The sequence below is a fragment of the Opisthocomus hoazin genome, chromosome 11 (genome assembly GCF_030867145.1).
Source record: "Opisthocomus hoazin isolate bOpiHoa1 chromosome 11, bOpiHoa1.hap1, whole genome shotgun sequence".
Taxonomy (NCBI): Eukaryota; Metazoa; Chordata; class Aves; order Opisthocomiformes; family Opisthocomidae; genus Opisthocomus; species Opisthocomus hoazin.
The window spans coordinates 11,892,065-11,918,329 of NC_134424.1; the positions used below are offsets into that span (position 1 = coordinate 11,892,065).

Sequence of the window (26,265 nt, forward strand, 5' to 3'; positions counted from 1 at the left end):
TACATGGACTTGCTTTTTTTTATGTTAACTACAGAAAACAGATACATTGTAGGAGGACTCTGAACTCTGAAGAGACTGAAACTCCTATTACTTAAGCCTTTCTGTGGAGGTCTGTATTTTTCCAGCATTTATTTAATTGCTTGACAGCAGCCCAGGAAACATGAAGCTGCTCTGCCTTCGTGCTGTGATATCACGCACATGAGCCACATTAAAAACTGTGTGTTTTGAGACTTGCTCTACCCATTAAATATTAGAAATGCCCAGTGGAATGAATTAGATTCTTTCTGGACATACAGTGTTTGTTTCTAACACCTCTTTTCCCCATCCTATTTTGGTCACCATGTGACTGAAAGTAGAGCACCTTCCCTGTCTCTGCCAAGAAACTGCAAGATGATGATTTTTGTTGCAATGTAGTTTGGCTGACAAGAAAGGTATCACTGGTGTTCACCGCTCAGTAACAAAGGCTTTTTCCTTCTGCATATAGGCAAGGAGATTACTATATTTTAAGATGTAAAGTTATACGCTTATATAAACTCCTTCATGCTAACTATGTAGACCAAATCCTGAGATCTGTACCTATGTGAACTCTCCCTTCACTACTGTAATATCATCATTGGTAAGAATTAGATAAAATGTAAAATGATCTGGGGACCTGCCTCTTCCAGGAGTGGATTTTCACTGGGTATTTGAGAAAGAGCTAGGATGTAATGACTAAGGCACAGAAAAAAGGAGCAAAATATCATGAGCATCTTTACTCCAGACTTGTATGACCTGGGTGTAGAATTTTAAATGTTGACCACCTAAGATTTCACACTTTTGTGGTTAGTACAAAACCCCCAAAATTAAGAAAGGGTACGGTAAGAACTTTCAAATCATATCTGCAGAATGAGATTCAGCTGCTCTCCATGATCATTGGGAGAGAGGGAACAAGAAGGAATCACCTTAATTTGCAGCAGAGATTATTTAGGCAGGCACTGAAGAAGAGCTTTCAAAATGTCAAATGGGAACAACTACTGAGGGTTGCTATTGAATCTCCTTCATCAGAGATTTTCAAGAACTAGTTCATCAAGCATTCACTAGTATGCTTGATCATACCTTTCTGCGAGGACGCAGACCAGCTCACTTCTGGCCTTTTCTAGCCCTCATCTAGATTGTAGAGGTAGTTAAAGCTCTGAAAGGCTTTTCTCACTTTTCCCACTGCTGCATTTGAATCCCTACTTAGGCAAAGACTTGCTAATATCTGTGCCTGTGTGAATGATGTGGTGCATCCACCCTCTCGTCTCCTGAGGCATGAGTCACTCGTGAAGCGCATTTCTTCAGAACTGTTTCACCTTCTGCCCCATGAAGTCATTGATGGCACAAAAAGATTCTATTCCCTTGTGACTAGTGGAAAAAAATATCCAGTCATAGTTTACAATGGTTATGCCAGTAATATACACAGTATTTTGTTTTCCTTTTCTGATGGGCAGAGTGTTTATTCTTCTACCAGCTGTATTCATTTAGCATGTTGTTCATCTATTTGGTTTCATTATGTGCATATTTCACAGTCTGCAGTAGAGAGGATGCATGCTTTAAACAGCTTTTCTCCACAGTTATGTATTAAGTGAGTCTATATTTATAGTTAGCTGAGTCTGATAATATCACCTTGTGCTAGAATACTGTATCTGAACCTTAGATTTATACCACAGATGGAAATGATTCAGAAATGATTCAGCAAATGTTGTGAAACTCATACAGTCCTAATTATCTTACAATATCTACCTCTGAACCTAGAAAAGTTGAAAGGAAGACAAAGAATGCACATTCCAGAAGAGAATAAACCAAAATGTCAAGCGTAACATATTTCTAAAGGGACAGAAATTAGCTGAGGATGTATTTCTTCAGTCTATTATGACAAAGTGCACCATGGACTAAAGTTCTAAGGGTTATTTTGGTTTTCAAAATGCATTATAGAGACAGACCATGTTCTGGAACCAGTGGAGACATTGAATAGTTGAAAGTGGCTTGAATTCTGCCTGTGATGTATGTGTTTAGATGTACTTAGATATTTGGTTAGCATCGTTTCCCTGTGACTGTTATTACAGTTGTTCTATATAATACTTGCAGCTAAATCTCAAAGGAGACAGCAGTCATTCTTCCTGAACTGCAACTTCTGAGTATGCATACAAACACCACTCGCATCTTCTGCACATCCAGGGTCAAATGCAGATAAAAGACTGAACAGGGACAGGCTAGTCATAGTACCATAGAATGATCTTGCTACAAGGTTTGGCTTTTAAAAAAATTTCTAACTTATTTTAAGCTGAATGGGTAACAGAGAAGGGGACATCATGAACACTGCTGTCTATGTAGTGAAAGTAACAAAAACACAGAAGGCTGAAAACCTAAAAGTAAAGACTGAAACCCCAAGTACGACAGAACTGCTCATATCTCACAAACTCAGAAAATCTGAGATTCGAGATCTAATGCTGAAATTTTGGTCAGGGCAGTCTTTGCATCAAAGAGATTAGTTCAGTTCTGTGCGGGCATATAGATAGGAGATTTCATTCACTGTATTTGGAGTTAGATCTCTGTTTCAGGTACAAAGCCCCTTCACAATTCATAGCAGTACAATTAATACACATGGAACTGCAGCCAAGCTTATAGGACATCTTTTCCCAGGGTGGTTTAGGTTTCTCTAATGTGGATTGACTGTGCAGCCCTTTTAGGATAGGCTTAGGGAGGCTTGGACAGGATTATGCACAAAATTTACAGTTAGCCTGAGAAAGCACAAGCAGGTAACGAGTCTGATAAGTTAGTGAATGTCTAGAACTCACCACATTCTCTGCGACTCCTGTCCTGTTGGCAAGCTCGCACTCCTCTGCATGCCCATTGCAAAAGCAGCTTCCCCGGATGATCAGGTCATAAATAGCATAGTGGGCAAATCTCTGAGGTTTCTCTACCAGTCCTGAACCATGGCATGGACATTCCTGTCTTTTTAACAAAAGGAGGCGGAGGTTGGTGAGTTTCAGGAGATCTTGAGCCTCAAGACTATAGGGGTCTTCGATCTTGCTAGCCGGACTTAAGGCACGATAAATCACCTGAAAGACAGAAGATACACAACCAAGAATAGATATAGGACTCTGCATAGACAGCAAACATCCCAAGGCGATGTTCAGGAAAAAGTAATAGTTCCTATTTAGAAGACTCTGCGTAAGCCGTTGTGGAACTGTGACTGATTCCAGAACATCGCAGCTGAGTTACCACCAGCTGGCCAAGCCACAGCAAGTGACTGTGTACCTGCTTCATCCCAACTCAGATCTGAGACAGGAAATGCCTTAGTTTACACATCTCTCCCTGGGGTTACTGAGCCCAGTCAATTCTTGCAGTTCAGCCAATATATGATAGTATGTCAAGTGCTGGTTACTTCCTTGTGTTTCTGAGCCAAGTGACAACAATGTCACTCAGAGAAATCCAAGGCTTATTGGCATAAATGCAGTATTAATGCCATCCAAATTTCTCAAAGTGTTTTAGAAACATGGCTTTAGCATAACTCCTAGAGTCAGGTGAGCTAAGGCAATAAGGGGATTTTTGGAAGAAGTGGAAACTGGGATCAGACTTTTGGCTTGGTCAATTGAACTATGTGCTAGAAAACACAGCTTGGCTTAGGGTCAGTAAGCACTGAGGGAACCCTGTCTTCAAACAAAGGCAGCCAGTTTATACATTAGGAGAAGTAGCTCACTGCAGTGAGCTTGCAGGACCAAAGGCGCTTTGTGCCTGCTGGCTGTCTGCGGGTTGTTACTGTTCTGTCACAGCTTTTATGCTGTTTGATAGTTCTCCAGAGCAGCAACAGTTTGGTTTTGAGTATCACATTTCTAATTTTGGTGCTCATGCACCGCTTTACCCTTGTGTATCTCTCGGGGTGTGTTTGTTTCTGTTGCTTTTGGGGACAGATTGATAACAGAGGGCTGCACCACAGTCGATGCCAGTGAACTAGAGAGCTGGTTGCGTTCATGTCCTCTATGGATATTCTAACTCCAAGCTGAGAGCTATTTTCTCCTCTGGTTGAGTTTTTCCATCATAGCAGAGGGACTGGCCCTCAGAGTTCTTTGGCCCTGCTTTATAATTAGTGACAGTGCCTGTCTGACTAACTCTGTTAGCAGAGTGAAAGCTTTGATTCCATAGGGATTCCCTCTTTCTCTGTCTCGCTGTGCTTATCTTTTTCTTTCTTGCTAGTGAACCGACCAATTTAAATACTTGCAGCATATAAAATTCCTTGCTCCTTTTTGCTTGCAAGAGCCAGAAAAGAGCTTGTGGTACATGCCTGAAAGGTAATTCTGTTGCATGCTGATGGCACATGAGGAGATAAACCCCCTTAAACTAACAGAATCAGCTGCCAGGCTTCGCACAGATCTCCACCTGGCAGTACCATAGCAAAGGCAGCAGTACATTTCCCACCTGTCCAGAGCATTTTCTGTCTGGTTAGCTCTGTTCTTTTTTCTTTTAATTCCCTTCTCTTACACTGTGAGCTACTTACAACGATGCAAACAGCATTGCTTGGTGAGGTCAAAGGTGCTTGTATTTCCTTGTTTTATAGAGCTGTGGGCACGTTGCCCAGGCTGTGCAATGCAGGTGCCTGCATTCCCCTGACTAATGAAACCATGACAAAATAGTCCAGGCCTTTCCACCCCAATGTCTACATTCCCCCAGTCAGTGGAACCATAAGCAAATGGCCCATTCTGTTTAGTCCAGGTGCCCAGCATTCCCCTTATAGATGGATTCACAGGACAAAGACCAGATCTCCTCTGTCCAGTTCCTCCAATCCAGGACAGTCTAATATTTTTAGTGGAAACCAGTTTTATGAACCCTATCTCCTGCTTCTCAGTCCCCTGTGGACCACGCAAATTTGGAGTGGTTTCTCAGAGTCCTGAGCACCTGGTCATGTACAGACACACACATCTTCCTCCCACATGGTCAATTAGTCTAAGACCAAGGCAGTGAACTGGATGGAATATTAATGGTTAGAAGTCCTTGTGAAACTGTTTCAAGTTGGCGTAAAACAGATGAACGAAGGTTAAAGCAGTCTGTTCACTTGCTAGTGTTTGTCAGCTCTATTCTCACTCTTAGCTTTCTTGTCTATGGCTTCTCTAATATATATGCTTAGTAAAAATGGTATCTCCTTTCAAGACAGCTCTACAGAGGATACCTAACAGATCACTCGCTTGAGAACATGAATGCTAGAAGTACTTTATTCCAGGACAACACATCTGAAAAAAGGTAATCAAATATGTCATTAGCTTCTGCAAGATCTGCACTGGTCCTGCCAGTCACCTCCTGATACAAGTCTGGGCAAGAGGCTTAAAGTCTCTGTGCCCCAGAGATCCCAGTCATGAACAGGTATGGATCTTCTCACAGGAGGTGAAGAACAAGAGTTTTTACTGGGCTTCTCTGAAAGAAATGACTAGATAATAGCCAAAGTGCTTCTTTTTACTCTATGCCTCAGGCATTATACTTCTGCTTGATGACAATAATCTTGCATTGTGTGATGTTAATGTGAAGGAAATCTTGTATATTCTACTGCACTACTGGACACATATTTTGTATACAGTATGATATGTTTAAAGGGGTGGATTCATGTTTTGGGATCTCCCATCAATTATCCGTCGTGTCCATGTCTTAATTGACATCCAGATAGAACTGAGTTCTTTAGGCAAAAGAGCAGCCGTTGGGTGCTCTTCTCTCAGCATAGGGCTATTTGCTTTCATGAAGCTGTATTGTGTTTTATTTGCTTGACAGCTTGGAAAAAGGTTGAGTTCCCTGCAGGTTTATTGTTTTGCAAATATTTTAATTTCTGGCCTTGCATCTCTTGAGGGGAGTTTCTTTGGCATTTTGTGTATCCCCTTAGAACTCTGAACAGTATTTGTGAGTAGAGATGTTAATAGCTTGGATGTCCCATAGGGATTGTGGCATCCTTTAAAAAAAAGACAGCTTTCCATTCCAGTTGAGGTACAAGAGTTTGCTTGTATGATTAATTCATGACACATTTCTGTCTGGAATAAGCTCCGTGGTGAAACTGGATTTGTTTGTCCTTATTTCTCCCAAGGCAAGACTTGTTAAGTGTTAAAGATCTGATTTGGGTGACATCACACTAATGAAGTCTTCTGGGAGCGGCATTTATATGTTCTTGGATTTAACAACCACTAAGGAATTAGCCTTCCTTAACTTTGTAAAAATCAAAAATATTGAGGACTTACTTAAACAAAGACATTCTGTATCAGCAAAGTCAAAGCAGATCTGTTGTGCCCACATAAGCAGGTTTAGGTGAGCTGCATTTTGCACAGAGGTACCACTGTTTTATTTTGTATTTAAATCGGGTTAGCAGCATTATTTCATATATACGCATAAAACTGGAAAATGGAATTTTCCTCTCGCTTCCCTTCTGGAGGACACATTCTCCTTAAAGTATTGGTGGTTAAAACCCTTGATCACAAGGAAGATTGTAATGTAATCACCATCTCTTTGCTTATTTTTAGTATTTGATTGGATGTTTCTTCTTGTGTTAAAGTGCCAATCGTTAGATCTTCCTTAACATGTGTTGCCCTACTGTCAAGAGCAATATGTTACAATCCATAAGTTATACTTATTAGTCTGCTATGTGTATCGAGTCAAATAATTGTGGAGTGGGATGAATTTTTAAAACAGATCTGGTATCTCATCTTACAGGCCCTGAATTATTTTTCTGTAAATGCCTAATTTACCTAAAAAAAAAAAACAAAGAAACCACTAAACTTTTTTTCTGTACTAAAAATACATGATTGTGTTTTAAATGAATGCATTTGTGTTTATGGATCCCTAAGAAAAAGTTACTCCTAAATTAGAAGACCGGTTGGCGGTTGTTGTATATATGGATTGATAATTTTATGCGGTACAGGGAAGAATTTTATTTCTTTAAAAAAGGAAGAGATGTCACTGTGACCAAAAAACAGAGCTGGGAATGTGACTATTTGTTCAAAGCCGCAGCGCAATTGTTCAGTATAACGTTCAGCAAGTAACTTAAGCCTTATGCTGTTCTGGATTGCCAGTGAATTCAGTAGGAAAAGGAGAAGTCTGTTGTATGTCCTATTTCCTTTTTTTAAAAAATAGAATAGAGGTATTCAAGTACTTCATGGAATGGGAAGAAGATTAATAATTTTACACCTGTAAAATTCTCCAAGAATGCCTAGAAATGGATGTTCTATACATGCCATTTTAATAATAATAGGTAAAAGGTAAGAGTTTGGCCATCTCAACCATTTCTGCATAAATGTTTTAAAGATTAGATTAGGAGTGGATCAAAGTATTAGTGAACTCCTAGAGTCATGAACTGTGGGAAGAGACATTCCATCTTTTTGCCATTATTTTTTCCTTTTCTTTTAATTCACGAGGTTTGTGTTTCTGAGGCCTGTGATGCAAATTCCTTGTATCACATTTTACCTTGTATACACATTTTACCTCTGCCTTTTGCAGAAAGGCAGGAATATGATTAATTTTTAATTTTCCAGAGATACCATGCAAATTTGAAGTTTTCCATCATATTAATGTGAAAGACATTAAGAGAGTGTAGTGAAAAAAGCGTGTTCTTCTGATTGAGATGCAAGCTCTGAAGAGAGCTTCCCATGATGTTCACTGTAAAAAAAAAAAAAATCCTCATCTAATTGAAACTCTCTCTGGTATCAAGTTCTGTGGAAGCTATGTTTTTTTGCTGTAACAGTCTGCTCTGAAATGTCAGTCATTTCTCTAAACATCAGTGTGCAGCTTTCATAGAAGTAACATATGCACAGCTGCAGAAGAAAATCTGATGGTGATTGAGTCTGCTGAGAGACATCCTAAAAATCTTTTCACTTCCATCGAATTGAGTGGAAGTTGAGGGTATTCAGCACCTCTATAGTCTCAACCCTGTGTGGAAATACATCCTAGACCCTGAGTTTCCCTTATAATCAGGAGCTGACACTGGAGCTGAATGCTGAGTAGGGCATTCATGCTTATCTGCATATCTGCTATCAAGCGCATATTTGTCATTCTCATTTTCAAAAGTCAATCAGCTGCGCCTCAAAAAGATGGTCACTACCCTGTCCTCTCCTAACCTTTCAAAGAGCAAGGAAGTTTGGAGAATGCTGTATGTGTGCAAAGCTAGAAAAGATAGCCGCTGTTAGAGGATTGGTTTTGCTGTACACAAGTTGGCACAGCTTCACAAGGGGGGATGTTGTATCACCAATCAAGAGATCATCTTAATTCCGGAGACAGTGTCTCAGATTTTTGATTTCTTGCCATATGTTTTACTTCTCCATTCTTGATGCAGATAATTCTGTTTTCTTAACCTGATCTTCCAGCCAGTACTAGTCAGAAAAGATGTGGACACAACAAAGGTTCCCCCTTGCAAGCTCATAGCCTAAGGTCAAGGAATATGAGTCATAAATGGAGGGCAGTGCCAATGCATGGCCTCCTACAAAAGAAGATCCTTGTGCAGAGCAAGAATTTGATATTACTAATCATCCTTAAGCTATGTTGATCATGTTGCACACAATCAAGTTAATGAGATCAGAAATGTCTATGTGCTTATACAAGGCCCATCAGAAGGAAGCTGCAATAAAAACTCCCATCAGTCCTAAATCCTCTTCATTAAGAGATTTTCCTGTGAGTTGATTTTGTTCTTAAAGGAATAGCAAACAATTGTCTCAGTATTTTTCCTACCCAGTGGCAAATATCCTCTGATCTATTTGATGGAGCCCCTTGACTAAAATTAATTCTTCCATCGTGTGGTACAGTAGGCTTTACTAAGAAGTAGTCTTCTTCCTGTTTTGAAGCACAAAGAAAGTCTAGGTATTCTCCTAGCTATTAGAAGGCCCATTCTGACAATTCATGGAACAGTGTTTTTTAGTCAAGATCCACTGCTTTTCTGTCCTTCCAGAGAATAAAACTTAGAAGCCAGTATAGAAGATGATAATTTGTTAAGAAAATAATTGTGCATCTGATTTTTTAAATTTCTCTCATCTGAGTAAACTCAGCTACTACCAAGACAGTGGCATCTTGAATTCATTCTGTGTTTTCCAAAACAGAAAGGGATAATGTCCCTTGAATTTGCATTTGCTTTGAGGTTATTCCAGTAATCCAGTCGGTGTGGCATTAATATTAATATTTAGTCATTGCTGCCAATATGACGATGGGGAAAGACTGCACAATTGAATTATGAGGCAGACAAATCTGAAGAGCCATGCAGACTTTTTCTCTTCGTCAAACAAAATGCATTCTGTAGGTTCAGGTTATCTGCAGATGTAAATCTCTACATCTGTGTAGAAAGGCAAGGTTTGTAGGGAGAAGCAGTATTTTTTATCAAGTCAGGTAATGTAGCTGGAGTACAAAATCGAGACTATTGGGCACAAAAAGATTCAGCTTGAAGTCTGTATACAGGGAATGGACAAAATTCCTTCCATTCTACATAGCACCACCTCACATGGGGAGGTGAGAGCATTTCCATGCTCCCACAAAGTGCAATGTCCTTTTTCATTATGAGAAATTATACTTGCTCTGAAATGGCAAAGGCAGCACAAGGAGTTCTGTGATGTAGGCAACCTGACTGGGAACTGGATTGAGAATAAGGAGACTCATTTCACTCTATCTGCTGAATTGTCAGGGAAAGTTAAAACAACCCATCACTATCGGCGTCAACCACTGTCAACCAAGCTGTATTCTTATGGGATATCATCCATTTCTTGTAAGTGGAGCCACTTATATCTCTAGGTCTTGGCTGAAATCTTACACATCAACAGATTTAGCTAAGTGTATAGTCTCACCATGACAGTGATGTTTGGCCAACTGTAGAGCAAAGAGTTAAGTGTTCTTTTGCCTGGAGTTTGAAAATTATAACAATGAATCTCTAAGATTCATAGCATTTTAGACAACAATTTTTTCACATTTGAGACTTGAAAAAAAAATGTCATGGCTGCAGCTCCACTAAGGTTTCCTAAAACAGGGTGAGAAGAAAAATCCATTTGATATCTGTTGGCTTCTATGTTCAGGAAATGCAGAAGCAATCCTCAAAAACAAAAACCTACCGTGTCTTGCTGGCTGGTTTATAAGGTTCCAAATGTCTCTGAAATAACTCGTTACAAACCAGGTCAGAGTAGGACACTTGGTGCCCTCCTGAAGTTCACTGGCCAGGGATGGGAATGCTGGACTGGTCTTGTCAGTTCAAATTCCTTTCAGAGACAAACCCTTGAGCCCCTTAATTCTTCCTCCAGTGAAGCAGGGCCTGGCAGTGCTATCTGCTTGTTTACACTGCTGGTGTTAACTGCTTCCTCTCAACTTGCCTCTGCATTCTATCTCCTCTACAGTTCAAGTTAAACGAAATGCCGAACAGACGGCCCTAGTCATAACATTTGGGCATTTACCTTCACTAGTGACTAATCCCTCCTGGAATCCTTTCTGGCTGGAAGTGGGAATAGGCTCAGCATCGTGCAACTTTGAGAGGCCAATCCTGATGACTGTTGGACAATTCACTGCAGTACAAGAGTCTGCCCTTGCATCTTAGCTACTAGGAATTCAACCTTGTCAGGTACTGAGCATGTTTCTTTTCAGTGACCCCACTGCCATATGAGATCAGACCTTTAAGAAGCCACTGAAGCCTCAGTGGTGACCTCTTGAATTATTGATGTTGCCACTTAATGAAGTATGGGGGGGACACACACACATCCTCCTTTGTTTATCGAAAGGTTTGGCATGAATACAGTAAAAGAAAAGCTTGAAAAAAGACAGCAAAAAATGTAGGTCCTTGGAACAGGATCACATACATTCCACACAGAGCCCTGTCCCTGGCCTGGTGTGGTGTCTGTTTGCAAGTGGTTCCCCTATGTTGTAACTGTTGCTCAGGGAGTCCCTGTAGATGGAGAAAGGCAGCAGAGGTCTTCAGCGTCAGTGCAGAGCAAAAGGCCTTCCATAGGGTTGACTGTGGCTTCTGAACAACCTGGTGGATTTTGAAGAAGACGGAACTACATCCCATCACAACATGTCCTGATCTGGAATTCACAGAGTATGTTTAGAAGAGTGATTAAAAGTCTTTTAACTAAAAAGTGAGTTCACTCATCTTTGACAAAAGGCACTGCTGGGGACTTCTGTCCCTAAAGAGGTCACCACAGGATAAAAAATGGAAAATGAACAGGTCTTCTGTGCAAGGCACACTTAACATGTTGCCATAGAAACCAGTTACTTAATTCAGGCATACACAATTCTTCCAGCCCCCAGTGAATTCCAGTAATAGGGTTATTATATCACACTTCATTGGTGTCATCTGTCACACAGACACTCACATAAATGAACCAGTCTTTGATTCAAAACTCCCTTGCACTAGCTAGACTGAACAGGGGAAGGGTCTCCTTTTGGGTCTGGTGGTTATAAGCAGGTCAGTGTTCTACTCCGCTTTGCATGCTAATGTCTTCCTTTCATGCATACATCATCTCTGATGGAGGAGAACATTTGTTTTCATTTCCCAGTATTCTAATTTATTAAAAACATGGTCTTAATCTCCCTGATCCTTGAGTACACGTGCTGTCAGGATGCAGGTTGAAACCTTTCTGTCCCTGTTTCCCCCATGTGATGTTTGAACTGTAAGTCACACTAATGTCTGATGCAACATTGTAGTAATTTCTCCTTTTGTTTGGGGCAAAGTTTTGATTTACATTAGCTGATGTGAAGGCTCATTTTAGGCAAGTACACAGTATAATGTTTTTAAATTAGAAAAACAGATGGATGGAGAAGTAGGTAAAAAAGGTCTCAGTTGATGCAAAAGACTCCATGCAAGTATTGCCTGTAGATGCACTTACAGAAGATGAACAGACCTCAAAAATACGGGGTTGGTTTTAGTTCTTGATGTTACGTTGGAGGTTGGTGTACTGAAGCTGATGAGCTATTCTCCCCTACGAACAGGATAAAGATTAGAAGCACTTGTTTCCCATTTAATATACAATTTCTTATAGTGATAGAAGTCAACAGGCAAAACAAAGGGTACTTAACAGACTCATAAGGACTTAAGACATGCTAGTGGAGGATTGTCACTGAGGAGTGTTTATAAGCATAGGAAGTTAGGTGCTGATTTTGTGGTGCTTCATATGAAGCAAATGTTGTGTAGGCAATTGGCAGTGAACAAAGTGCTCTGCCACCTAGATCAGAAATCATCAATAGAGCAAGTTTATTACCAGAATAATTAAGATGGGAGATCGAGGATCTCAGATAGATTCTATATGCAGAAGTACTCTGGATCTGAACAGGAGTACGGGATTTAGTAAATGCTGGAGTAAAAGAAAACTGCAGAAGAGGCATTAGGAAGTCTTCTCCTTGCATTTCTACAGGACTTGTTCCCCAATGCACGACACCTTCTATCTCAGCTGCACCTTATCTGAGATGGAATGGAGATCTGTGACCCTGTCAGAGGTGAAAGATAAGGGATAATCTACAAGAGACAAAGGATACACTTTAACTTAGTGATGCATTATGTTCGGTTGTGACATTGTCACATCACTCACCCAAATGTCTTTTGCTTCCATTCTAATCTCCTAGAAGTTTCTCCTCTGCCAACTTTCCCGTCATGCTCCCAGGAGAAGACTCTTTCAGTGATCTTAGAGGATCACCAGCGTGCGCTGACTCAGGTAGATGCATCTCAGTTTATAGATGATTGTAGGTTCCTGCAGCTCTACCACCTTCTCCTTTCACACCTACATTCTCAGTTCTGGAAGCCAGTTGACCTGAAATCTTGTTTCTTGATGTGTCCCCCATGGGTTTCAAACCTAAGTGTTTTCAGTAAGCCATCTCTTTTTTAGCTTCCTCTTGCGCCCTGTTAGAGAGGAATTTATGTCTCCTCTACAAGTGAGTAGGACAATGCCCAAGAAAAACCTAGTGTCATGCAGTAGAGATTACTCCAGTCCCCTCAGTAGAGAAGACTGGCATTTATCTCAGAGCATTAATTAGCATTTAAGTTGGAACAGTTTTGATCGTTTCAGAAATGTTGTCAGCTGGTGATGTGAGCTCTGCAGCAATCCAATGCTAACCCAGAATCAGTAATTGGATAGGTCAGAGTGGAGGTGAAGAAGAAGCAGAGAACACTGCAGAAAGGAGTTGCGCGGATTTGATCAGCTTCCTTCCAAGTCAATTGTGAGTCAGTGCTTGAGTGGATGCCCTGGTGACATTGGTGACATCTTTAAAATAAGATGTAAAATCGCAGTTCTGAGGTGCGTGGGTAAAGCTCCTGTGAGACTTGCAGTAAGAGTAACAGTGTCACTCGGGCACATCTGATCAGGTATCGCTTTAAATAACTGCAATCTGCCTTCCTTTATTTTCATTCACAGAAGAATCTGCTGTGTCATATTGCTGACCTGAAAAGCCTGATGCTTTTGCACCCTTGCCATAGTGGCATTTCATGTATTGATTAAGAAGAGGTCTCTGTACAGTGTGTCCAGAACTTCAGAATTCCTTTGAGTTAATGTGCTGTGAAACAGTATTCGTCTTGTTCTGTTAAGCTGCTGTACAGATTCCTTGTGCTGCTTTCAAGCTTCAGCTTTCCATCGCATGGAGGAAGTGACCTCTGTATGTATTCAATTCATTCAGCAGTTCATGAAAGTATTTGGGATCTGCAAGGATATGACCTGTAAACACATGACTGTTCTTACCATTAAGACTGTTTTCTAACATCTACTACCGCAGCATAGATTGATTAAGCATACACATATTCATTTCAGTGTAGCTGCTGCCCAAGTTGACAGAATCATTTTGACACTTGTGTTCATGAAGGCTTGTGATGGATGAATGTTTTATTACTTGATTTTCTGCCATCCACTTCTCAGATTTGTTGTAGCAGCAACACATGGTCTTAATGATATTCCCCAAGGGTTAAGTAAGCACAAAAGCCAACATAGTGCAGGGCAACAGGGGATACCGTACTAGAGAAGGAAGAGTTGTCTTGCACTTCAGGCCAAGGTGTTTGCCTCAGACCCTGAATTCTGTTCCTTACTCGACCAGAACTGTCCTGTTCCACCACACAGCAAGTCACTTTTCTGTGCTGCTCTTTCCCCATTTCTATGAAATGGCAACAGGACCCTGATACGTATGCTGAACATCATTGAATGGAACTTGCAAAGTGCTTCCAGATTTTTGATTGGAAGGTACACAGGAGTGGAAAATTGTATTAGTTTCCTAGATTCTGTATTGACGTGGCAAATTGTAGTCTCTCTACAGAAGACATTTGGATGTACTTGACTTAAATGTATCATGATAACTGACCAGCAGAGTTACTACTCGAGGAACAAGACAGTTCAGTAGTGGGATGATCTGCTCCAGATTTTTAATACACAGAGATGTTTCCCCTCCTGTTGCGCAAGGATGAACTCAGTCTCTCCTTACTGCTGTTTCCCTGTCTCAGGTATAGTACACTAGTTTCTTTCTTCTCCAGTGCATTTTGAAGTGCACTGCTGAAACCACAGTGTTTTTTGAAGCCTGTCTGAACCATTCACCTCACACTTGAGCTTAATTTGCAGCAAAGTATTACTGCCAAACCTGCATGATCACTTCCAGACAGGGAAACCAAGAGGACTGTGACTTTTCTAAGGAAGAGAGAAGGAATTGAAAGGACTCTAGTCTCTGTTGTGACTATAGGAATGACTTATAATCGCCCTTTGTGCCTTTATGTCTCCTCTACAAAATTAGAACAATGGTATTTACCATCTTTCCCATCTAAACGGTTTCAAGACTGATGAATGAAAAGGCTTATAACTAAACTAAGTATCTGATTACTAAGCAGTCATTAATGTTCTTGTCAGAGGAATTTATCAGAGCAATTGTACATTTATTTTACAGAAAGCCTTCTGCATATGTGTAATAGCATATTTTTTAGGTGTTCAAATAACATGTAGATGTGGCACTTCGGGATATGATTTAGTAGGAATGGTGGTGTAGGGGTGACAGTTGGACTTGATGATCTTAGAGGTCTTTTCCAACCTATGATTCTATGATTCTATGATTCTGTGATCAGAATATTCATAACAAGGGAAGGTCTTTTCCCACTGCTGAATAATGAAACCTGACTGCTCACTGCTGCTTACTCTAGACGGTCTCGTTTCTGGAGCCTAAGGCTTGATACCAGGAGAGCTGTCACCCACAGCAAGAAAAGTTACATTAAACTTAGGGGAAGGTTGATTCTAAAAGTCATCCAATCATCTAGGACTTTTTATATGGAGAAGAAAAAGCAAGAGCATGCAGTTCATGTCAAGTAGGAAAAGAGTTTGGACAAATCATGTGTATTTCCCTACATTTATTTTGTTGGAATTCTGGTTCAGTTACTGGCATCTGCAATGTAAAATTAGGCAATGTTAATCCTATCCTGTGCAACTCTCATAAAAGAAATTTGTTAAAGCATTTTTCATTGATATAGAATTTCTTTTCTTCCCCTTTATTTTCTTAACACAAAGCCTTTGGGGATGGGCTACCTTTCTTAATTTAAATGCACAGTGTCTGAGCCCATGCTCTCTGATTTTCAGCCAGTCTTCAACTGTTTGATATTAAACTTAGTCCAAACCTCAGTTATTGCTTACCTCTCCTCTCGTGCAGGGCACTGCATCTGAATACCTGGAAGTGCACATGGAGCCCTCCTCGATGAGATCATCCTGGAGCCCAAAAGTCGCTGTACAGTTGACAGAGAAATACTTGTAGGGCCTCCAAGTCTGCCCATAGTCCTGGGATCTTTCCAACACCATCGCAGCTGGGCGAGGTGACTTGAACACAACAATGACATGGGTCAGGTAGAATTCTGTTTCAAAGTCCAGTCTGATTTCTTCCCTGTGTACCCCTTGGGCAGACTGCCACCAGGAGATAGGGTTTGCAAAGAAATCGTCTGTCATGTCAGCAGGGAGATGGGAGTTGTCAGGCTGGTTGGCATTGCATTTGGTGCAGCGAGGCTGCCCACAGCCGTGGGAGACCTGATGGAGGAGATTCTGGTCTGAGTAGAAGCAATACAGTTCTGTACTGTTCTGGCCACATGTAGTGAGAGTGACTGGTGTCCTCCCTGTCGCAAGGTTTCCCACCGGAGGGTTGCAAGAACGACCATTACAGCGGAAGGCTCGTAGCTTCATGGGGTCTGAAAGACATGCAAAAGAAACACAACTGAGCAGAATTTCTCAAATAGTTCTCAGACTGTGACACAGGTGACCATGCAAATGTTTGGAGTCCTCATCTAGGGACTGACATGCAAGAGGACTCCTTCTAAGGAGAGCTACTTCATCTTTTTACACAGAGGTTGGAGGAAGTTTCTCCATAAATCTAGTCCTTGTTTTTAGTGCCTAACTCAGAAACAGAGGTCTTTAGAAAACTCCTGCTTGTGGCACTTAATTTGATTTCTATTGAAAATGCAGTTGTGTTGGTCTATTGAATTTTATGTTTAACCACAGAAATCTTGTGTATTCTTACTTTCACTCTAGTAAAGCTCTGTATCTGAGGACTGAATCCATTCAATGCATTTATTTTCATTGTTATCAGAAAGCAAAGTCAAACTATACTATAAACTGTAGATACAGTAAAAAAAAGAGATGACTCCTTCCCAACAAATTGCAGACATTAATTACACACAGAAACACATAAAGAAAGCAAGTATTTCTCTAGTTGTGCATTACTGGCATAATTTTGAGGGGTGTTGAGTTTCTGTTGCTACTATTGATGGAGTTGTTAGCAGAGCTGAAAATCAAGTCTCTCTTTTGTTTCAATACCTTGACATGGAGGTAGGTGACTGTATTCTCTTTGCAAAGTTTGCAAATGCTGGCAAATTTTTGGTGTCTTCAATGTATATATCTACCTATTTCTAAATTCAGAAAAGGTAGGGATAACTACAAAGTCTTATTATTGTTTAGAAATCAGTAATGTCTTGTGAAACTGGAATTAAAGCTCATTCCAAAGTCTTATTACCACACTGGAGAAAATGGTTTTTCTAATGACATACAGTGTTCTCTTTGCAACTTAACAGTTTAGAAGGGGTGAAAGACTGACCTTGCAAGGTCATAAATCTAATCCAAGAGGTCACAAGTCAGATGACTCGATGCAAGTCCTACAGGAAACGACCCTTTGAATGAAACATAGGATGACCATAAACCCTGGGTAATCTAGGAGCAGTTCAAAGGTCAGCTATTGGTTCAACATTCTAGGTCAAATTTTAAAATCCCTACTTAGTTTATACTCAGCCTTTCCTCAGGCAAAACTAGTTTTAAAATCAAGTTATGTCAAAGAAAAGACTTTCTGATTCAGTCTTATAAAAATGCTTAAACCATAAATGTAGTTGGGTGAATCTGGTGCCCCTCTTTCCAAAAGGAATGTTTAAGAAAAAATCCGCCCGGCGTGCATGGTTTTACCTCCAAGTTGCTTCTGTCCCTAGTTCCTTAGTGAAATTTCTGCACAAGCCAGAAAAGAATAGTCAGAGATGGACATTGTTTTGGAAAACATCTCATGCACTTTGCTTCCCAGGATTAGGACACAAAATGAAGTTGCTGTACACTCACTTAATCCCGTTGACCAATAGCATGTGCCATTTTAGCTTACATACAGCACAAGGTAGTCTTAAACTTCAGATAGCAAGGAAACAGGTCATCGAAAAATGGTCTTGACTACTCTTAGAAACAGGTGGAAGGCACCTTCAAAGGAACTTGGACTTAATGTTTGTTTGTCTTACAGACATTTTAAGCAGCAGCCTCAGGGAAAGACGGAGTATCTGGAGACACGGTGAGTTTCCTCCTGGTGGAGGTTGTCTTCCACCAGTGGCTGGAATGGGCTGGCCAAGATTTTTTTTAGTGTCCCAGTGAAGTCCTAGAAGACTGGCAGTGCTGAGAGGGCAGCAGTGCCTGAATTATATGTGCACCTAGTAGTGGTTAGATCAAAGCAATGAAAGCGACACCTCCTCAGTCTCACCACCACTCACTGTGCCAGCACAGAGATGAATTTTCATGGGAGAAGAGGAGTTGCAGAAGTCATCTGGAGAGGAAAGAAGAGAAGATGGGGGTGTTTGGCTCAGTCAGCTCTGTTTCTTACTCCCCAACTTCAACTGAGCAGATGATTCTTAGCGCTACTGGAGATCCACCACCAAGCCCTCACACCATCCTGACTGCTGCATGACAATTTCAATGTATTTTCTTTCTGATTCTGAACTTCTTTTTCCATCTGAGCCATCCAGTTACAGGGGAACACCAGGAGCTTCAGAGATTTTATCTGGGACGTTCCTTGCAATTTTTGTACATCTTTTTGTCCTGAGAAAGGACTCATGTTTCCACAAAAGTTGTTTAGATCTTCCTCCTTTTTGCAGAGCATCTGAAATTCCAAATTTTTGTCTTCTCTGGAGGGTTAATGTTACTGAGTCATGCAGAGTTCTTGAAATAAAGATAAATCTATGCTTGCAGGTCAGCAAAAATATAATGAGCTACAACTGTGTGCTTCAAGAATGTTTTTGCAAGTGGCATTTACCTTCATGTTCATGTCCAAGCTGTTTGGGAAAAATTACTGGAAATAAGGAAGCACAGCAATTTCTCTGTTTAAAGATTGGATATTAACTGAATTTGCTCAGTGCTACAGAAAGGTTTCATCTTTGCCACCAGAGAATTTCAGTGGGACTGGTCTTACAATTGAGCTTTGAACAAGCATAGCTCTGGCTAAGAGTCACGTTGCTTAGTTTTGATTAAGAATGGGTCCATGTTACAAATGCTATTGGGTTATGGATAAATATACCATGTAATTAAAAGAAAGTCCATCTCTATTGATGGATCACAACACTGAAGCTTTCATAGAGGAAATGGCATACTGGAGTTCTAAATTTAAGGAGTTATACAGGGGAAGCTTTGCAGACAAGAGTGAGAGAGAGTAAAAAAGGAACCATTATCTACAGAGAATGGCTGCTTTTTATATTTCCCATAAATGGGCTATTTGTGTTGTATTGAGTTTTTCCACTGTTTTGATCTGAACCTGGAAAAGGAAGAAAAACCTGCTGGTTCTCCTGAACAACAGTCACAAGAAGGTTTATCTGCTCTGCCTGCTAATGCAGCAACATCAATAAACAGTTCCCTTCTAAACTGCTGTGTCATTAGAAAAATGGGAGAAGAACAAAGTGGAAAGTAGCAGAAGGGAGTTTGACAGAAGGAGTGACATTGGAAAACAAAATCTTCAGTCGATTAAAAGCTTTGCATTTAAAGAAATCAATTGACAGAACATTGCTTGGCCACAAGGATAGCGCAGCCTGTCCATCGCTCACTGATTCTGTGGAAACAAGAAGAAATGTTGAATCTGGACAGTGAGGGGGGACTGCTGCAGAAGAGAAACAGCAGCCAGGCGAACAAACCACTTACCCCAACTGCCAGGAGGACTCACTGAATAATTCATCAAGAACTAAACATTTTGATTGCGCATGGGCACTGCATGTTATTGAAGTTGATTAGCTTTTAGTCCATGGAGGATGTCTTGGCTCCGTTAATGGTATGATTAATTTATTTGTTTGTTTTCTGGTCCCTCAGAGCTGTGCCACAAAACGGCAGGTCAATGGCACATGCCTGGCTCGTGTTATAACGATGGTGTTACCTGGTGATTAGGGAATCATACAGTTCAAGGGAGGTCATACTACTGATATTCCTGGGACATCATTTCAAACAGAGATCTCTTACTTGTAATGCAACAGAACATTGTAGGTATGAACTGAAAACAGGTTCAACTTTTTTTAGCGTTTTTTTTCACCCTCCATTGGATACCTGACAGAAGCAAGGTCATATGGCTACTCAGTCAAAGCCTGCTGATGTGACTGGAAAGATGCCTAATTATTTTCTGAGCAATTTGGATTGGAATTTTTATTTCTTTTCCATATGCAACTTTCTGATGTTTTGTGTTCAAGTCTCCTACAGTGAGACAGGAGAGTGAATTTCACAGTTCTGAGCAACACATGAACACTAAAACCTTTGGGCATCTTCTGCTGTGTTTTTACTGGAGCTGTTTCAGCACATATGTCCAACCTGGATTTCACTTGTTCTATATCTCTTTGACTTTTTTTCTTAATAACCAGAAACTTTTAAGTGTTCCTCTGAAGCTAACCACCCTGGGGACAGGAGTCGCTCAAGTTTATATTAATCAGACCTAGAACTTTTCCCCCTTCGTGCTGGTTACAGCCGAGGTTCTACACAACCCTTCGGTTCGTCTGGGCCGACACGCAGCGAGCTGGCCAAGGCCTCGTCCGTTTGCGAGTAGCCCGATGTGGTTCTGCGCTGGAACAGCCCGCACAGCTGAGCCCCGCGGGGAGGTGCTGGCCGTGCGGGGGCCCAAGCTGCCTCGGCGGCCGGAGGCGCGGGGGCAGGCGGTGAGCTCCCGCGTCTGGGAGGTATCCCGCGACGGCCCGCCGCAGCCCGCGTCCCTCCCGGGCAGGGGCGGGCTCCCGCACCTCCGCGAGCCGCACGGCCCCCGGCCACCACCAGCCCGGCCCTTCCCCCCCGCCACGGCCGGCGCAGGGACCGGCCGCTCGCGACCCCACCACGCCCCCTCTTGGCGGGCTGCCCCCGCGAGCGGCGGGCCCTGTCGCGACAGGCGGGAGCTCTGAGGGCGCGGCGGGGTTCAGCTGAGGGGAGCAACGCCCTCCGCCCGCGTAAGGCTAGCGGAAGGGTCACCCCGGCGCCGCATGTCGCGATATAAAGCCCAGGCGGCTCCTCCATCCAGCCATGTCGCCGCGGGGAATTTTTCGCCTTGGCGTTGTGTGCAGAGGTCTGAGGAGCCAACCCCGCAACCCCGACCCTCTCTGCGCAGAGACGCTGCTCCCCAGGAACGCTCCGCGCCCGTGCTCCCCACGCAGCTGCCCCGCCAGTTCGGGTCACTGCGGGCCAGGAGGGACCAGCCACAGGGCGGAAAGGGAGTTCGCTGCGTGGGCCAGCAAAGTGCATCGGAAACACTTCCCTGGGCACCGCTCTGCTCGGGGGAAGGCTGAGACTCCCACACCGTGTTGCACGGACCGGCTAAAGGCTGCCTGAACTAACCCTAGTGTGAGCAGCACTGACCCTGCCAGCAACAGGACCTGTGAAGATTCCAGGTTAATTCAAGATTTAATTCAAGATATTGCTTCTAAAAGAAAAAAGAAAGAAAAAGAAAAATGAACACTTAACCCTTGTGCTTTCACAGGCTTATGGTTTGTGCCACCTTTCGACCAAGCAGAGTGTGTTTATTTAAAGTGACATTGCATCCTTAGCATTATCACCTGCAGGATGCAGTTATTTTGCTGTTACTCACTATGTTTTACACCATTATTCTGGGTGTTTTTAGCTCCTACAGGACATGCTCCCTCCCCTCAAATTCACTTTCCAAGCAGTCAGCTGTGGGCTGCATTTCCCTGAAGACTGGTTTTCACTTTGTGAATTGGATGCAGAGGATATTTAGGCTAGCTTATATCAGGTTGCGCTCTGCAGCAGTATGAGTGACTTTACAAGACATTTCTGTAACCTTTCTGTGCTGTGTGTCAACATATGTGTCCTATAGGGAGAGCCCTAGCTTGGGAAACAAGTGAATGCCCAAGAGAAGACCATAAGAAGATTAAGGTACCACGTCCTCCCTCCACTCATTCCCTGTCATGTTGTGATAACCAGCCTTTTTCCCAAATGAGTCACTGGATAATATACAGGATTGTAAATACATGAGCTATTTTCAGTTTTTAAGAAAATAACCTTTGCAGTTATGGAAATCTGATGTCTATGTAATCAAAGGGTTCTAGCTGGGGAATAATCTGAGCTGAAGCCACCTGATCTGCCTTGGACTTTACTGGAGCTCACAGGGTGGCTGAACGCTTCAACGGCTTTCGAGTCACTGCATGTGGAGTGTTGTTCCTGTCCTAATACTCTGAGCACACAGGTGAAATCTAAACCTCTAGTATGCTTTCCTGTACAGAAAGACAGATCCCAAGCCAGGATCTCCAAGGAAAAGTCACCAAGGATATATTGTTGATTTATCAATACTTACTTACATTTTTTCTGACCTGATCTGCATAATTCATCCCTTTTAACCTTAAAGATGTATTAAACCACAGCAAGAAGAAAACAATCTAATGCTTTGCTTCCTTTCCCTTAAGGAATTTTTCTCCATCACAATCCAGGTATTTTTAGGACCGTGTGTGAATACCATTACAGCTGGATCATTCCTATATACGCTAATTTGTACACCCACATATACAGCCACAACTAGTCAACTTCTCGTTCTGTCCTAATCCATTTTGTCTCTAATGCTAACTTAATCTTGACCACTGCATGTTAACTATTAAGTTAGGGAATACACTGAATGAATGGACTGTCTTGGATAAATAGTAATTCCTATACAGCATCTCTAACTTTTAATGATGCAAAATGAAGTTAACAGAAAATAATTCAGATTTCTACAGTGATGCTGTCCAAGGCTGTTGTCATTTCACTCTTGTCCTGCCTAGGAAGGCAGTGTTTCATTCTCCAAACAAATATCCATCACATCGCAATCCATCTACCTCTTTCTCTCTTACTTCTCTTTTGTTCACAAAAATACTACACTATTTTCTTTCAAGGTTGAATGAAACTATACATCCTATTATAAGGCTTCGGGAGGAGACTGAACTATAAAGCTGTGTATTGCAAGGAATAAGAAGTATTTGTATACATTGATTAATCCAGATTCCTGATAAAAATCCCATCTAAAATAAAGATGTTGACATACTTTTTTTTTTGACACACAGACCTGATTTCTATTCCCTTTCCCCTTGCTAAACTTAGGATAAATTGTTTCATGAATGACAATATTGATTTATTTTGCTTACCTGCTTCCCCATGGCCAGAAATAAAATATTCCAAGAAGACAATCAGCATGATGCCTTTATGTTGCATGGCTGTCAGTGAAGTATCTGTCCTCAGTGAAGCAAAAAAGAGCTGCAGTAATCTACAGGTTTGGTGCTTGCATGGCTTTTCTGTATTTTCTTGCTTTCTTTCTGCTCACCTTCCTCGCAGTGTAGGGGTCAAGGCTGCTGTCTCATTCTTCTTGTTCTCGTCTGGGTCCAGAGGTGGTGTGGTTTTTTTTTTTCAGGGCTCAGATGCCTGCTGGGTGTCACCCGTACATCGCTTCCAATAAATAAATAAATAACAAGGATTTTCTGTGTCTTTACCCCTCTCCATGCAGCGGGCCGGGGACGCTCACATCCCCGCTGCAGCCCATCGAGGGCTGATGCGACGCGCAGAGCTCTCTTCGGTCCCGTCCTTTGCGGTTGTTTGGACGCTATTTCGAAACTTTCATTTCTGCTCCTTGCTTTTGGCGGAGCTCCGCTTTGGCTTTGCCTGGGTTCCCCCTGGCAACACCCACCCCCCCCCCCCCCCGCACCTCCCGCAGCCTCCCGCTAACCGGGGCAGCGGTGGGGTCTGGGCAGCGCGAACCCGGCTTTGTTAGGGGGTCTGCCCCAGCGCCTTCTTTCCCTCCGCTCCCTGCAGCAGCGGGTCGCAAGCAGAAGAGAGTTGGCTTTTCTCCCCGCGAGATGATGAGAAGCAAGTGCCTTCCCGGCTCGTCTCTCTTTTTATTTCGGTTTGGTTTATTTTATTTTATTTCCCTTCTCCCTCCGCTGCCGCGGAAGCCACCTCTCCCCCACCTCCCAGGGAACTGCTTGGCGCGGCGAGCGCCGGGGGATCAGAGCGGAAAACAAACGCGACGCCAGCTCGCCGGTGCTGGTGCCGGTGCTCGGGCAACCCCCGGCCGCCCCCGCTGCCCGACCGCGGCTGCTGGCTGCGGCCCCCGGGGAGGGGCAGCGGCAGGCTCGGGACGGGGGGCTGCTGGCCGGTGCTGGGGGTGCAGTGCCCGGCGCCCGGGCGAGAGGAGGGAGAAGGGGGGGGGGGGGGGGGGCTGGAGGATCCTTCCTCCCTCCTGCTACAGCAAGGCTTGGGGCTGGGGGCTTCCTCTCCCTATTGCAAGGCTTGGGGCTGGGGGCTTCCCACCCCCCCCCCGAGGGCTGCTCAGGTATCTCCGAGTTTTGTCTCTGCCTCCCTTCCAGCTCCTAGCACATCTCTCAGTCCTAACCGGGCAGATCTCCTCTCTGGTCCTGTCTGGCTGCGGAGGAGATTATTGGAACATGTGATCTTCTTCCTGTTCTTTATATGTGCCTTTTTTTTTTTTTTTTTTTTTTTTCCAGGGTGGAGGAGGAGGAGGATGGGTCGGTTCTGCACCTCCTCGCCGGCGGGGCCGGTCTTGCTGCGCTCAGATGCAGGCGTTGCTCGCCAGCCGCATCTTCTCCTCCCGGAGCCGGTGCGTGCGTGTTTGTGCGTGTTTGCGCGCGCGGGGCTGTCCCCGCAGCACCCTCTGCCCGCCCGCCGGCTCATGACACCCACCCTGCCGCGGGCACTGCCCAGGCCCCCGCCGGGCCCCCCCCCCCCCCGTGTCCGGGGGCAGCGGCGCGGCTCGGGGGGTTGAGTTACGCGGGGTTCGCACCCTGTACGAGCGAGCCCACGCATCGCGTGTCTTCTCAGAGCCACAGACACGAGCTGGGACAAGCCAGGCAGCGAGAGGGGCTGGTGACCCTCCGGAGAAGCTGGGGGGGTCTGTGCTGGCACCAGTCACACCCGCCTGCCCCAGCCAACACTGGGCACGACCCCGAGGTCGGGTTTGCTCAGGTGACTCCGACGCAAAGCTCGCAGGGACACGGAGAGGCTCCAGCACGTAGCGATCAGAGGGCGAAAGTTCTCAGCCCTAGAATAAATTTTAATTCGGGGAGTGCGGTGTGTGTGCGTGTTCCTCGGCTTCATTCCCTCTTCAGGTTTCACGGCGGTGTGACGCCCTTAACTTCTGCTTGATGTCACTGAGGGAAGCAGGTCCGACGGGAATCCAAACGCGGACGAGGTTCTTCGTGTGCTCATGTGTGCGCAGGATCAGACCTTACAGGGATTTGGAGAATGTGGGTCGTACAAAGAAGAATAAGGAAAGATGTATTTCCCTTTGGGATGGGAATGTTTATCTAAGGCAGGGTTCTTTAGCTAGGTTTTGGGGTAGAATTTTCTGACTTTACCCTTATCTTCCTTTTTTGTATGTTTTTAACAAGTAAACCCAATAGAAAATTGGGCTTTTTCCGCTCCTTTTTGTCTGCCTTTTGCTTGAAAACAGCTAAAACACTGTATAATTACAAAACAAAAATCTCCTGCCGTAAATGACAGCTAGTATCCTTCAGAGGGTTTGAGTCTGCTGCGCGCTCAGCTCCCCTGGGATGTTCTGAGTTCTTTCAACTCGGGCGTCTTCTGTGGGAGCTGGGGATGTGCAGTCTGTCCTAGAGCTAAAGCCAATGTGACATTAATGAGATGCTGTCTTTTAATAGTTGCGCTTTGTTGTCAGCGTTGGTTGATTGCTGTCTTTGTGGAAAATGCAGTATTTTTTTATTCCCAGGTTTTAGGCTCATTCCTACCTGAAATGTTTCTCCCGATCAATTTCACCAGACTTAAACTGTGGCACTTCAGAAAATTCCCTGGCCACGAGTTCTAGTTCCATGGATGTAATAAAGGTCAAGAAGTTCCTGTATAATTTAAACAACAACTCAAAATGGTGATCAAAGTTCATGTTGTGCTTTAAGTGGAAAATCAAAGTTAAGTATATTCATTTACTTGTGATGTCTGGATGGCAGTACCAGAAGATTTTCTGGTTGTTATTGACTGTGGGGTACAAAAGTGAGTTAGAAGTGAAAGCCTTAATTACTTCTCCCTGTTATTGCCTGTCTTGAGAAAACCACTACCAGTGCTAATGTTTCCAGTTTAACACTACTAAAATCCATTCATGCCTGTGAGCTGAGAGGAGGAATGCTTAAGGGGGAAGCTTTGCGGTTATCATTGACAACCACTGTTGTCTGGAGGACGAATCGATGAGATTCAAGGAACAGCCCACACCTAGAGGCGTCAAACAGAGAATGCCCATCTTAGCTGAACACTGCGTGTGGACAGTGATGTTAATAACAATTATTAACTTAAGCTAGTTCCTGAACTGTAGAAATGTAAATGCACAATCCTTGAGGTCTCAGGAAAGGTTTATGCTCCAGACCATGACTCTCACTAGGACACTGGGGGAATCAGATGATTTGGAAAGGGACTGAGTTTGCTGTCTTGGTTTAGCACAGCACCAGCTGACAAAGCACCCAGAGAATAAACAGCAAAACTGTGAATCATTCATTTTGGGGGAGGAGGGAAGCTCCAATGGCATGGCACCGGGGAGGAGGTGTGTCACCTGTGCTGCCTGCCCTCT

General features: G+C 43.2%; 1 protein-coding gene across 1 annotated transcript in view; it reads right to left on the reverse strand.

Moving 5' to 3' along the window:
- Positions 1–23,447, reverse strand: part of LOC104329966 (netrin-4) — a 54,455-nt gene extending 31,008 nt beyond the window's left edge. Inside the window, exons 1-3 of the mRNA XM_009935121.2 lie at positions 22,826–23,447; positions 15,591–16,132; positions 2,817–3,080 (exon numbers count right to left, since the gene is read on the reverse strand). Coding sequence (XP_009933423.1) covers positions 2,817–3,080; positions 15,591–16,132; positions 22,826–22,892 — 873 coding nt within the window. The 5' untranslated portion in view covers positions 22,893–23,447. The remainder of the gene's footprint in view (positions 1–2,816; positions 3,081–15,590; positions 16,133–22,825) is intronic.
- Positions 23,448–26,265: the final 2,818 nt, after the last annotated feature.